At 37.3% G+C, this 13,578-nt stretch overlaps 1 protein-coding gene across 2 annotated transcripts; it reads left to right on the forward strand.

The window, feature by feature from the left end:
* Positions 1-3,802: 3,802 nt before the first annotated feature.
* LOC145593522 (uncharacterized) lies at positions 3,803-13,384 on the forward strand. Of its 2 annotated transcripts, none has more exons than XM_081649776.1 (7): positions 3,803-3,818; positions 4,792-5,346; positions 8,144-8,304; positions 8,526-8,612; positions 9,763-10,019; positions 11,653-11,873; positions 12,871-13,384. In XM_081649776.1, the coding sequence occupies exons 2-7, from the start codon at positions 4,996-4,998 to the stop codon at positions 13,222-13,224; spliced, it is 1,431 nt and encodes a 476-aa protein (XP_081505902.1). In that variant the 5' UTR covers positions 3,803-3,818; positions 4,792-4,995; the 3' UTR covers positions 13,225-13,384. The 2 variants fall into 2 exon arrangements, with proteins under 2 accessions (XP_081505902.1, XP_081505901.1); XM_081649775.1 differs by lacking the exon at positions 3,803-3,818 and adding an exon at positions 3,855-4,048.
* The last annotated feature ends 194 nt before the right edge of the window (positions 13,385-13,578 follow it).

Below are 13,578 nucleotides of genomic sequence, written 5' to 3' on the forward strand. Positions count from 1 at the left end.
CAAGTAAAAGTAAAAGAGAAAAATGTAGACGGCCTACCTTTGTACGTTCTGAAAACTTTGAAGGTGTTCTTGGAGTTCTTGAAGATTGACCGGAAAACTCAAATATGCCCGGAAAACTCAAACTCACGGCGGCGCTCTTGAACATTAAGGAAGAAATTACTTTCTCTCACTAGAATGCTCTAACTTCTCTCTAGAATTCACAATTGGGTAAAGTGTGAAAATGAGAATTCACTTCCCATATTTATAGAATGAACTCATGGGGGCAAAATGGTAAAACCATCTTTCCCGCCTAAACATTCAAACGGTAATTTCTTGAGAAATTACTCGAAGAAAGGGACAGAATGACGTTAGGGTTCTGTTAACTTGTGAAAAAATCAGACGGACAATTGACGGCACGTCAAAGTGAGTTGAAATGAGTTAAGTCACAAATTCAAGAGTTTTACACCTTCAACACTTAGCCTCCAAAACTTGAAAATACCTAAGAGGAAAATGCGTCCGCCCAGTTCTCAGACGTTTAGTCCAAAGGGAAAAGTTCAGACGTACGCAGCATAATGAAAGAACCAGAGAGTACGCCTGAAATCAAAGAAGCCCAATCCATTTCAAAAATATGCGGACGCTCTGGTTAGTTAGGAGATAAGCTCCTCCTAGAGTACCAGAACGTCCAGACCAAAATCGGAGGACGTCCAGTCCCACTGCTGTGGCCGCTCTGGGTAGCAAGGAGATAAGCTCCTCCCAGAGTACGAGAGCGTCCATACTAAAAAGAAAGGATGTTCATTTTCAATGCTGTGGACGCTGTGGGTAGTTAGGAGATAAGCTCCTCCCAGAGTATGAGGACGTCCAGTCCAAAATATGTGGACGTCCCGATGAGCTAGGAGATAAGCTCCTCCCAGAGTATGAGGACGTCCAGTCCAAAATATGTGGACGTCCCGATGAGCTAGGAGATAAGCTCCTCCCAGAGTATGAAGACGTCCAGTCCAAATTATGTGGACGTCCAAATGAACCAGGGGTTAAGCCTCTCTTAGAGTACGAGAACGTCCAGTACAAAGTATGGACGTCCAAATGAGCAAGAAGACAAGCTCACTCCAGACTATGAGGACGTCCAGAACAAAATATACGGACGTCCAGGTGGCAAAGAGAGCTTTGAGTCCAAAGTATATGGACGTCCAGGGCAGATGGGAGGTAAACCCAACCCAGAGTACCAGGACGTCCAGAATGCAAGATCAGAGGAGGCGGCCAGTAAGTGTACGAGCCACCCCCTCTGAGGGGAAAATGTTTAGGGTAAAAATACCCCAGGTACGTGGCCCAATCTCATAGTGACACGTGGCCCAATAAGAAGGCGACACGTGGCCCTATGAGAGTGTGACACGTGTCCACCTGAGAGGGTGACACATGTCAGCTATCTTTAAATACACAATACAACATCAGAAAGAGAAAAAGGCTCTGATTACATCAGGCCCAAATCCCGAGAAACCCTTGAAAGCCGTAAAACGACGCCCCCCCCCCATGACACGTGGCGACCCCTGATTGCGCAGCCAATCACGTCACGACATTCTAGGGTACAAACCCTAGAGGGGCACATGTTCCCACCCCTATAAATACCCCAATCATTTATGATGGGAGGGGTGGATTATGACATAACATAAATATAGAGCATTAAAAAGCTCCAACTTCTCTCTACTTTCTCTCTCTAGCTTTTCCGATTTCCGATCACTAACTTGATCGTCGGAGGCGAATATTCCGATCACCGGAATATTCGTTGTTTTGCAGGTGTCCGAGTCTCATTGTCAGTAGAGCGTGACCAGTATCCGAGGAGATCACAAAAAACCCCGAAACACAAGGAAATAGGTGATTGTTTGGCCGGTGGTGTGGTGGTTGGGTTGGTGGCTTTGATTCCCTTTTTGTGTTAAAACAAACAGCATAGCAAATTTTTAGGGATTTTTCATTTCATTCTTTTCCTTTCCTTTTGTTCATTCCATTTACGTTTACCATGTGCAAACCAAACGACCCCTTAATTTAGTCCATTTTTTTATCTACTATTTCTTTTCTTTTTGATATATACATACTACGAGCTTATTCTCTTCAACTTAATTTCTGTTCAGTAAATGAGAACAGACCCTACATATAGTCAATTCGTCATCACAAATACACTCTAATGCATAAAATCGCCGACAACACAATATAGATACCACTGGCTCATATACCTAAATTGTCATGACCAATTCTCTCCAACAAATAAAACTGATCACTAGTTTGTTCATAATCTAATACTCCCTTCGTCTATTCCAAAAGTGAAAAGAAAAAAAAAAACTCTCTTCATCCCTATTTTATGGTAGTCAAAGGGCCTGTTCTGATTTACAGAATTGAGCTGAGTTTAACTAAGTTGAATTGAACTGATTGGAGCTGAACTGAACTGAACTGACTGAACTAAATTAAACTAATTGGAGCTAAACTAAATTGAACTGAAGTTTAGCTGAAGAGAACATTCCCATACTATAGCAATATAATCAAAGAGGATTGTGTGAATAGGAATACGTATCCAATTATCGGATATTCTGAGGGGCCACAATTTGATGTCTACATATTTAAATAGGGTCAATTTGAGCCGAATGGATATTACTCGTTTGGGTTGGTTTTGGATTCAAATTGGTACGACTTGGTCATTTTTGGCTTTATTGCCAATGTGCAAATTTTGAGAAAAAAATATAATCGTTATTATAAACATTGAACATCGAGGTAGTTCAGTTCAAGTCAAGTGATTGAGTTTAGCTTTAGAATTGGATCTTTTGTTTTTTAACTGATATACTTATATTGAATACTCCGTATAATCATTGTTAAATACACTGATTGTTATTTGGCCATTTTTGTTCAAAACGGGTCAGTTACTATAAGGTTAATTGGGAAAATTGCCAATTACAACCATTTAAAGTTTATATTTTGCAAATTGCAGTCCAAAATTACTAATTATTTGTTAATTACCACCTAATCCATTTTCCTCGATTTGTGTGTCGGAACATGTTCGGTAAGGTTTTAGGGGTAATTTTTGTTCTAAAGGAAGTAATTTGAGCTCGAAATTGGTTAAAAATAAGGTTAGTGCCTCATTTTTGCGGCAAAATTATAGTTGCACACAAATCAATACATCTTTTTGTATGCAAAAACGAGACACTTATGTTGACTATTTGCCAATTCCGAGTTTAATGTGGATTCTTAAGGGGTATAATGACCACTCTAATACCTTAACGGAACATAATTTTAAACGTAAATCGAGAAAGAAATTTGATTAGATGATAATTAACAAGTTATTTGTAGTACTTTTGGGCTGCAATTTATAACTTTCTTTTTTATTAAATGACTGCAATCTATACTAATATATTAAAAGGCGTTACTAAAAACGTGATTGGTTATTGTTCAACCATCTAAACTAATTGTCAATTATGTTTTACCTTGCACAATAAATAATATTGTACTACTGGTATAAAGTATTGAAGACACATACACATACACACTATTACTAAATGCTCTTAAAATTAACAGTTGCACAACTAATAAAAGTAGTAACCCGGGGCAACGCCCGGGCTACTCACTAGTTTGCAAATTATAAACTTAAAATGACTACAATTGACAAATTTTCCGATTACTTAATTTCAAGTAAAACTGAAATCTAAAATCGAATATTCCGTATCACGGATTGGGTAATTTATGGGTCAGTTTTGCCTAGTCGAATCGTGATACACATGGGCCGACTTTTTTTTAAAACAAAGATGTCCAATCCATTTTTCTGGTAATATTCACTCCATAATTGGCGGGTCGAACACTTGAAGGTAACACAATCCTTTGTCTTTGTCTCAATTTCAATTCTCTGGGTCTTTCTCTCTTTTTCTCAACAAGCACTACAAACTGCAATTTCTAATTTCTTGCCACATTACCAAAATTTTCCCCAATTTCATCAAAAACTTTAACCTTTTAGAGTTTTTAAACAATACCCAATTCACAATTTTGCCAAATTGTTTCACCTTTCTTCTGAATTATTCGAATCCATTGCTTAATATTGGTTAGTTATTATTCCTAAATGATATTTTTTGGTAAATTCATCAGCATATTTATTCCTTACTTTGCTTTCAATTTTACTTAATTCCCAATAATTTTCTGATTAGGTTTTCTGATTTCCTTTCCCCGAAATTTAATTTTGTATTTCTTCTTTCTTCTTGTAGATTTTGTTCAATTATCTTTCATTTGTATAGCTCCTTTAAATTTATATTTTGGATGTGATGAATTGTGTGTGATTGGTGATTTATGTTTGTAGTATTTTGGTGAGTTCATTCTAATCTAGACGTGTATTTATTTGTTTGGTGTTGAAAATTATGATGATTGAATAAATTGTACTGCATTTATCAACTTAAGCATTGTAGGTATCCTTAAGATTTTGAAATTTTGGTTAGGCTATGTCATTTTAGCTGTCTACTCATTCTAGTAAATCAACACATTGACATTGGATGAATTTGGAATACAAATCAACACTTGCCTACGAAATATTATTAGCAATTTTCGTGCTTTTTAGGCTGTTAGCTAGCTGAGCTCAGTGATGAATTCTTGTTTCTTAGCAAAATGCTTTTGGTCAATTTTCTTGCGGAATGCCATAAATTTGGTGTATTTCCAAAGACCAGCCTTTTAAAAATAATCTTAAAAATTTAGGCAATTTAATGTTATGTGTTTTCTGTGAATAAACAGAGGTTTTGTCAACTTAGATGAAGTATTCTTTTAACATATGTTTGTTTTTTGACGTGCGTGTGGCAGTTGATGCTGAAGAATATGACATCTCCATCAGGGATGATAGTTTTATATGACAATCAGGATTGAGTTCTTGATTTTGGGCACGGTGCTCGCAAAAACACTTCCCATTATGGATTCTGAATCTGAGGTGTTGCTATTTAATGCTGTGAATTGACTTCTTGAGTGTGCTTGTGGGGAAAGTGAGTTAGAATTTTTTTACCATTGTCGATGGAGGATTCCTTGGGTGCTCCTGATAATAATAGAAAGGGGCTCAAGCGTATTGTGGTTTATGGAAAAACTCCACCCTTTAAATGTTTGGTTGCGTCCATCCCAAAGAACTCAATGAAAGCTTTGCAACGTATCGTTAATGTGGAGAAAAATATATTGGGCAAGGCCACTTTCACTGAAGCTGGACTTTTCCTCCTGAAACTTGCAGTTCTGGAGGCAGTGAGGAGGTTTTCTCAGGCTCACTGTCCGTTCTTGTGGCGCAGTCTTCAGGCTTTGCAATTTCTTTGTTTACCCCCACTTAAGTGGATTCAAAAGTGGGGATTATTTAGGGGTTTGGTTAAGTCCATGCAGGTTGGTCCAATACTCTTTAGGCATACGTGTGTATTGTACTTAATGGTGTGATTTATTTTATAAAATCATATACGATACAATCTTAGGTTTCTATACATAATTGGAAACTCCTGAGAGCTTCGATATAGAAAAGGGTTGGATGGTTGAAGTTAAAGGAGGCTTTCTGTCTTTGCATCTTTAATTAGTACAATACGATATCAGGTGCATCAAAAGGATTTATTGTCACATTGGTGGCATTCTTGCATATTTGCTTATTTATATTTTCTGCTATCCTGAAACAACAGTTCTTTTGACGGAGATAACTTTGAATTGTTGGGCTGTTGGCATTGGTCATTCTTGTAATCAGTCTTGCAGTATGAAAAATAGGCTAAAAAGAACAATCAATCAATCAATCAAAGCCTTAATCCCAAAAGTGGGGTCGGCTAACATGAACCAAATTTGATTATTCCGTGTAGTCATCAACATAAATCTTTCTCCTCCATCCCTTACGATCCAAAACTTCATCCTCACGTAAATCCATGCACTTCATATCCTTCCTCACTCCTTCCAACCAAGTCATCTTTGGTCTCCCTCTTCCTCGTTTAATCCCTCCATGGTCCCACTCTTCCACTCTTCGCACCGGTGCACCCTCGGGTCTCCGTCTTACATGTCCAAACCAACGCAGACGATTTTCCCTTAATTTATCTACAATGCCCGCCACACCTACTTTCTTGCGAATAACCTCATTTCTGATTCTATCTCTTAAAGTGTTTCCACACATCCACCTTAACATGCGCATTTCCGTAACCTCCATCTTTTTAATATGCTCTTTCTTAGAAGCCCAACATTCTGTACCATAGAGCAACACTGGTCTTATGGCAGTCCTGTAGAATTTTCCCTTCAACTTTAAGGGAATGCTGCGGTCGCATAACACTCCCGTGGCCGCTCTCCATTTAAGCCACCCTGACTTAATCCTGTGGGTCACGTCTTGATCAATGTCACCATTCTTCTGGATGATCGACCCTAGGTACTTAAAACATTCACTCATGGTCAAATCCTTTCCATCCAAACTCACCACTTCATTGCTTGTCCCCCTCTGAGTGCCAAAACGACATACCAAATATTCAGTCTTACTCCGACTTAGCTTAAACCCTCTAGATTCCAACCTTTGCCTCCATTGCTCCAACTTGACATTAACCCCATCCTTAGTCTCATCCACCAAAACGATATCATCTGCGAACAACATACACCATGGAACCTCATCTTGAATTGGTCTAGTTACTTCATCTAGAACCGTTGCAAAAAGAAAAGGGCTTAATGCAGACCCTTGATGCAATCCGATTGTAATAGGGAAATCTTTTGTCAACCCTCCGCATGTCCTCACATTTGTTGACACATCCCGATACATATCCTTAACTAGGTCTACATACCATCGTGGGATACCTTTCTTCAACATTGCCCACCAAAGTATCTCTCTTGGCACCTTGTCATATGCCTTCTCTAAATCAATAAAGACCATATGAAGATCTTTCTTCTTTACCCTATAAAACTCCATCATTTGTCTTATCAAATGGATTGCCTCCATAGTAGATCTCCCAGGCATAAAACCAAATTGGTTATCTGAAATGCTTGTGCATGCCCTCAACCTTTGTTCAATCACCCTTTCCCACAACTTCATAGTATGGCTCATAAGCTTAATTCCTCGATAGTTAGAACAATCTTGAGCGTCTCCTTTGTTTTTATAAACCGGGACCAAGGTGCTCTTCCTCCAATCTTGTGGGATCCTTGTAGCCGTCCATATCTTGTTGAAAAGGTTTGTTAACCAATCAATACCAATCTTACCCAAACACCTCCACACCTCTATCGGTACCCCATCAGGGCCAACCGCCTTCTTAGGTTTCATCTTCCTCAGTGCAATCTCCACCTCTACTCTCCTAATCCTTCGCACATACTCCATGTTGATTTCTTCATCACTCATAGAGGTATCTCCTATCACAACTCCATTACTTCCATTAAATAATTCATCGAAGTACCCCTTCCACCTGTCCTTGATGCCCTCCTCTTGCACTAGGACCATTTGGTTCTTATCTTTGACACACTTCACCATGCCAATATCCTTCCTTGCCTCTTGTCTTCTCTTTGCCATCTTATAAATGATCCTTTCTCCCTCCTTGGAATCAAGCTTTTCATAAACCTCCTGATATGCCTTTTCTTTTGCTTGGCGAACAGCTGCCTTTGCCTTACTCTTAGCCTCCTTATACGCTGCAAAGGTTTCATCACTCCTACATTTTCCTAAGGCTTGATAGCATTCCCTTTTTTGCTTAATTACTGCTTTCACCTCTTCATTCCACCACGAAGTATCTCTCTGTACCGAAGTTCTTCCCCTTACTTCCCCTAAGAAAAAAATCTTCAAGAAAACCAAGGAACTTAAAAAGAGAAAAGGGGAGAAATAAGACAAAGGGATGACCGGATGAGTCTGTTTAAAATGTCTTTTTAGGCTCACACAGTTTTATTGAAGAACTTTGAATGGTAAACTGAATGTTGAAAAAATTCCTTAGTGCTTGTACCAACACATTGCCAAGCATGAACCCATATGCTGAAGAGAAATTATTTAATGGCTTTTGTAGGAGAGTAACTCATAGTGAGCAAATTGAACAATGTTTGTTTATCTCTTGTAAGGTGAAAGCTTTTCCCTTGGGATGCTGATTTTTACTTATTTTTACAGAAAGTTGCTAATTACTAGTTATTCTTGCATATAGGTGTGATTTGATTTTCTTTGTTTTGATTTATTTTTCTACAATCATGTTTTTTGTGATAGGCTTTATCGAGACCACTTTTACTTCTCTCAGTTGCGACACCCTTCTCTATTCAATCAGACAATGTTGAAGAAGATCCAGGAAATTCAGAATCTTCAGATGCTTTTCAGCCAAGGACTGATCCACAACCTGATTCCTTGACCAATGTAGCATCAGATTCAAGGTGATCAATGTTGCAAATTTTCGGATATCATTCTGATGTGTATCTACTTTTGACTTTCATCATACTTATATTCTATTTAGCTCTCAAAGGGTTACTTCTCCATCCCATGATTTTCCATCACTATCTTCTCTCTTTCACATTTTGGAGTCGTCCCAAAATTATCTTTACACTTTCCATTTTACACTCATCACCTTCTTTGTTTTGTTTATGATACCTGACAGCGGAGTAATTGAAATTCAAGCCCCGGAGAAATGGATGTTGCAGCTTTTTGCTGAGCTAGAAAAGGAGGGAATTGTTCTGCCAGAGAGGTGATTACATTTCATTTATGATATTGTTATGGTTTTGTAGCTGTTCCTACTATCAATTTAGTGCCTAGGCTTTAAAGAGAAATCTTTAAAACACCATCTTACTTTCTTTCTTTCTTGCTTACTTTCCTGCTCAATGATTTGAGTTTTAGTGGTATTAAAACAACTTGCTCATAGTCATCAAATAAATTGATTCTGTACTAATAAATATGGCTTTCCTATAAATGGCCGTGCATATGTAAAACTTGTTATGGGGTTCCGCTCTAACCTGAACCATGGTGCAAGGCTAAAAGATCGCCATGTTATCATGACTACTGTAACCTTCAACCTCCATTACCCTCAAAACTGAAAGACCATTGATTGCCAAAATTTTCCATTTTGGCTGACGTGCATATTCAATCCTGTTGCTACTGTGGCTGTGTTTCTATTTTTTTTTAAGGTGGCTTAGAGATGACAAAACATGTTAAGAAAAAGTACATATAGATAAGTTCAGAATATTTAAGTTTTTAAAAAAATTTCATATTAATTCAGATATATCATGTAAATTCAGGTAAAATAAGTTCAGACAAAATAATGTAAGTTTAAATAAGTTCAGACAATATAATATAAGTTTAAACAAACTCAGATGAACCAAATTACCAAACGGTGCTTTAGTATGTTAACTATGATTATGCCATTTTCAGGAAAATGTTGGAGAAAGAATAAGTCATTGGCAAAAGTTTACCTCAAGAGAAGTGTTTATTTATTTTATTTATTATCTATCTCATAAAAGATCTGCTTAAACCCAAATTGAGTAGGGAAAGCATTGTCGTAGAATTGTAATATATAAATTGAGATAATATGGTTGACGAGCTTGTGGTTGCAAGACTTGCAACTGTGCTGCATGTTCTGCCATACGAAGTAATCCCTCAGTCCTCAAATAATCTTCATTTTAGGTTTGGACACACACATTTAGGAGTTTGGTAGGATGGGCTGAGAGTGTGAAAGAAATAAATTTAGCTAAGGAGTCCTTTTCACATGTTTGAGTGGGAAATTTTTCCATTTTAGGTAACAAGGAAGATTTTTATAAAAATGTTGATGTAAGCTTTCTGCAGGATTACTGAGAGGTAACAAGGAAGATTTTTATAAAAATGTTGATGTAACCTTTCTGCAGGATTACTGAGGATGACCTTCGTAGATTATATCATGTTGCGAAAGGTGATTTCTCAAGATTCTTATCTTCGGTCAAAAGAACAATCAACTGGAGGCAAAATTATAGGTTTATGTCGGTGCAAGAGCTTGAAGAATGGTCGGAGATGGTGTTTTGGCATGGATATGATATTAAGAGACACCCTTGCTTGATTGTTCGTGTTCAAGCTGCATGCTCTTTTATGATGTCTGGGGAAAGATATCGCTTGCCTGAAGTACTTGGTATGAATATAAAACATAGTAATGCTTGTTATTGTGTAGCACAATATATTTTTCCTTTCTTGATTGACAACAGGCTCTCAGAGTTTCTTCAAAGTTGAGAATAGTTGGTTTTAACTTAAAACATATATTGTACTCCACATATATTTGTATGACACTGACAAATTTGAGTTGCTTTTGTTTTTGTCTGATACTTTGATTTTATTCCATTATGTGCTTATTTATACTCCATTAACACATATCAAGGTAGTTCTATATCCCACAAAATGGAGGAAGTTGTTTATCTAGTCCACCTTGTGTAACAGAACTTCGGTACTTCCATGATCAACCCATTAATGTTATTCATTTTAGAACTACGTGTAAAATATAACTTTCCTATGTTCAATTAAAAGGCTGCTATGAGACATTAAACAGAACAATATTGATGTTGACTTATTGACATTTCCTAAATTTAAATTTGGAATATTTCAGTTCTATCAGGATTGGAGTTGCTTGTTTGGAATTAATATCAGCTGCATTATATTTGTGTGGGAGCTATTTATATATGTTACTCGACTTCTTGTAATTTTGTCTCTTTTCAGTGATCTAATAGGCAGGACATTTTAGTGTTTTGTCGTTTTATCTTGAACTCAGATACAACTACCCTAAAAGATACAACTACCCTCTAAAGGATATTGTATTGACTGATTCATTGCCTCAGCATGTTCTGAGCAGAAGAGGGGGTCTTAAGTCCATCCCAAAGAACTCTGACCCTTTGAGATGATGCTGGAGGCTGGGGAGACAGGGATGATAATAGGGTGAAGAACCGGAGGAGAGAATTGTGAGGAGAGAGGAGGTGGGGGTGGGGGGGGGGGGGGGGGGGGTCGGCTGTAGCCTCTAGTTTTAGCTCAGATTATATGGTAATATAAGAAAGGGGCAACTTTTTTTCTTAGATGAAGTAAGGTTAAGTGGTTAACATATTCCCTGTTTCCCTTGATTATAAAAAGATACCTTGATTGGTCAATTTTTAGTTCCTCCATTTACTTTCTAATTTTAATTTGATTTCAGCATTGTACTTTTTACTCTTCTTTTTAATATGCTTCTCCTATACGAGCAATACCTTTAATGCTGCGATATTAAAAACAAACTGTACTGTCTGTTTATTTTATTTTATTTTATTTTTTATTTTTATAGTGAAATGCTCTTCCTGCGTGTCCAACTTTGTGACAGTGCCTTAGCGTCTTAGAGGTATAGAATTACTGTATAGGATCTTGATACACAGCTGTATTTAATACCCATGTCTAGCCTAGAAGAAGTGGTTGCAAGACTTGCAACTTAAAACATTCTTTTGACTTTCACATGTTGCTTTTATTTTTCATTAGATATTATTTCTTGTAGCTAGTTGGCCTAGGATAACTCAAGCAAAATCCTATGACAATAACGTGTGATTGGAAATTCATTTTAGTACATCCCAAACTGTTCAAAATTGACATGGGGCAAAGTCAATTTCCTAGGGCACATTAAGGGATAAACAATAGGCCGACACCATGCAAATAGCATGGGACATTTGGAATATATACTATCAGCACTGCAATTTTTTTTTTTTCCTTTTTAAAAAAGAGTAAACTTTGATTGCTTACCTTTTCTTCTTAATTAGTTTCTCAGATAGAGTATGGGATTCTCCACCTAGTTCATGCAGAAGATCCTGTACTCACAGTACTGATGGACTGTGACGGATTAAGTCCATTTGGTTTCCCTATACACATGATGAGATCCTGTGCTATGCTTTTGCAAGACCATTATCCAAATCGGCTTGCTGCTTTATTTGTTGTTCGACTGCCTCCCATCGCTCGTGTGATTGCACAAACACTTTTTCAAGTAAGCTTTTCTGATATTATTCATGCCATTATCTCTTCCTATGCTTTATGTATGGTTTCCAGTGTCATTATTACATTATACACTTGTCAGATTATTATAACCATACACTTATCAGATTATTATAATCTGAACTTCTGAAGTATGCGTATCTGCTATTTGTACTGTAAAGAGACAGTCATTACAATCAGTGGCAAGGAAGGGATATGTCTAAACCTTTATGCCAACTATCTATTGCATCACTTAACTTTGCACGTATGCACATATTCATACAAAATATTTAGGATTTCCAGGGATTCAGTGTTTATATGTTTTAGTGTGGGACAACAGGTATGATGATTTTGCTACTGCTCCTTCTGCTGAATTCCACTGCTCTTATATGAGGATTGGGATGTAGCAGGCCAACACGGCCTATATCTCAATGAGACCTTAAAAGACAGATAAAAGGACTCATCTTGGTTATTGCTATAGGAAACATAAGCTATGCGTTAATGCGTTATGAAATTTTACTCAAAATCTTATTTTACCAATACATATGTATAATACAAAGATTGAGACTTTAATTAGTTACTAGGCCACACAATGTAATTTGAATTTGGAATGGTTAAAAGTGTGATCACCTGAGATATGGGGCATACACGACAGATTCTCCTTTCTGTTTTCAGAAAGTGAGCATTTACCTATGTACTGTTGTAAATATTAGTGTCATTGATTTATGAAAATACTATTTCGATCAAGGATTTTTCACTTTTACTGATTGCAAGAGTTAGATTGCATATGGCCCCTAGATGGGGGAGGACTGTAGCATTTGGGTTAAATTATTGACAACTATGGCCTGTTAATGAAAAAGTAAAAAGTGGATAACTTTTGAGTTTGGTCTCAGTGGATTACCTTTGAGTTGTAATCGAACAATTTCAGCTTCAATCCCTTTTCACTCAGAAGGAAACCAAATTCTATCTGCAGTTGAGTCAATAACTCTACTGTTTTGTGCTGTTACCAGGTGTTGAGACCAGGAACAAGGCGGAAACTTCGAATTTTGGGGGAAGACTACCAAAAGGTTTTGTCAGAGTATCTTCAGGCGCTTCCTTCATTCCTGGGCGGTGACTGCTCGTGCCCAAGATGCTCAAACTCTATTGGTAAAGAGAGTAATGCTGTTGGACCAGTTATAGAATATGAGGCTGAGAATGTTTCATCCCATCCTGCTTACCGTGCTGATGACTTTGAATTTATTAAATGTGATAAGGTATTGAAAAGCATCATTATCGGCCTTCTCCTTCTGCTGCTATACATTGTTTTGACTGTCCGGTTTCATAGCCTGGAAAGCCTAAATCTGTACAAAAGAGTTGGTTGGTAGCCTGTAAAATCTTCACCTGTTTTTGACGATTTCGTGATGAACAGAAGTTATATCTTTCGTGTATAGAAATTGTATACAGTGGAAGAAGTCGGGAAATAAAAATGTTCCAGATTGGATGGTATAGTTGCTTCCAAAATAAAGTCATGCAGGTTTCAGGCCACACTTATGTTTAATTTTTTGGCTTCTTTTGAAATAGAGTACTTGTTTCAGTATACTTATGAATATGCGAATTTCAATCTAGTCTCAAAAGGATAGTATATGCTTTCGCAATGATGAATATTCTCAGCTGCTGCATTATGTATTTATGTGTCTTATAAATTGTAGGAGGATTTAATGGGATTTTTCCAATTTCAA

This window comes from Chenopodium album, chromosome 19, assembly GCF_948465745.1.
Source record: "Chenopodium album chromosome 19, dcCheAlbu1.1, whole genome shotgun sequence".
NCBI classification, from domain to species: Eukaryota; Viridiplantae; Streptophyta; class Magnoliopsida; order Caryophyllales; family Amaranthaceae; genus Chenopodium; species Chenopodium album.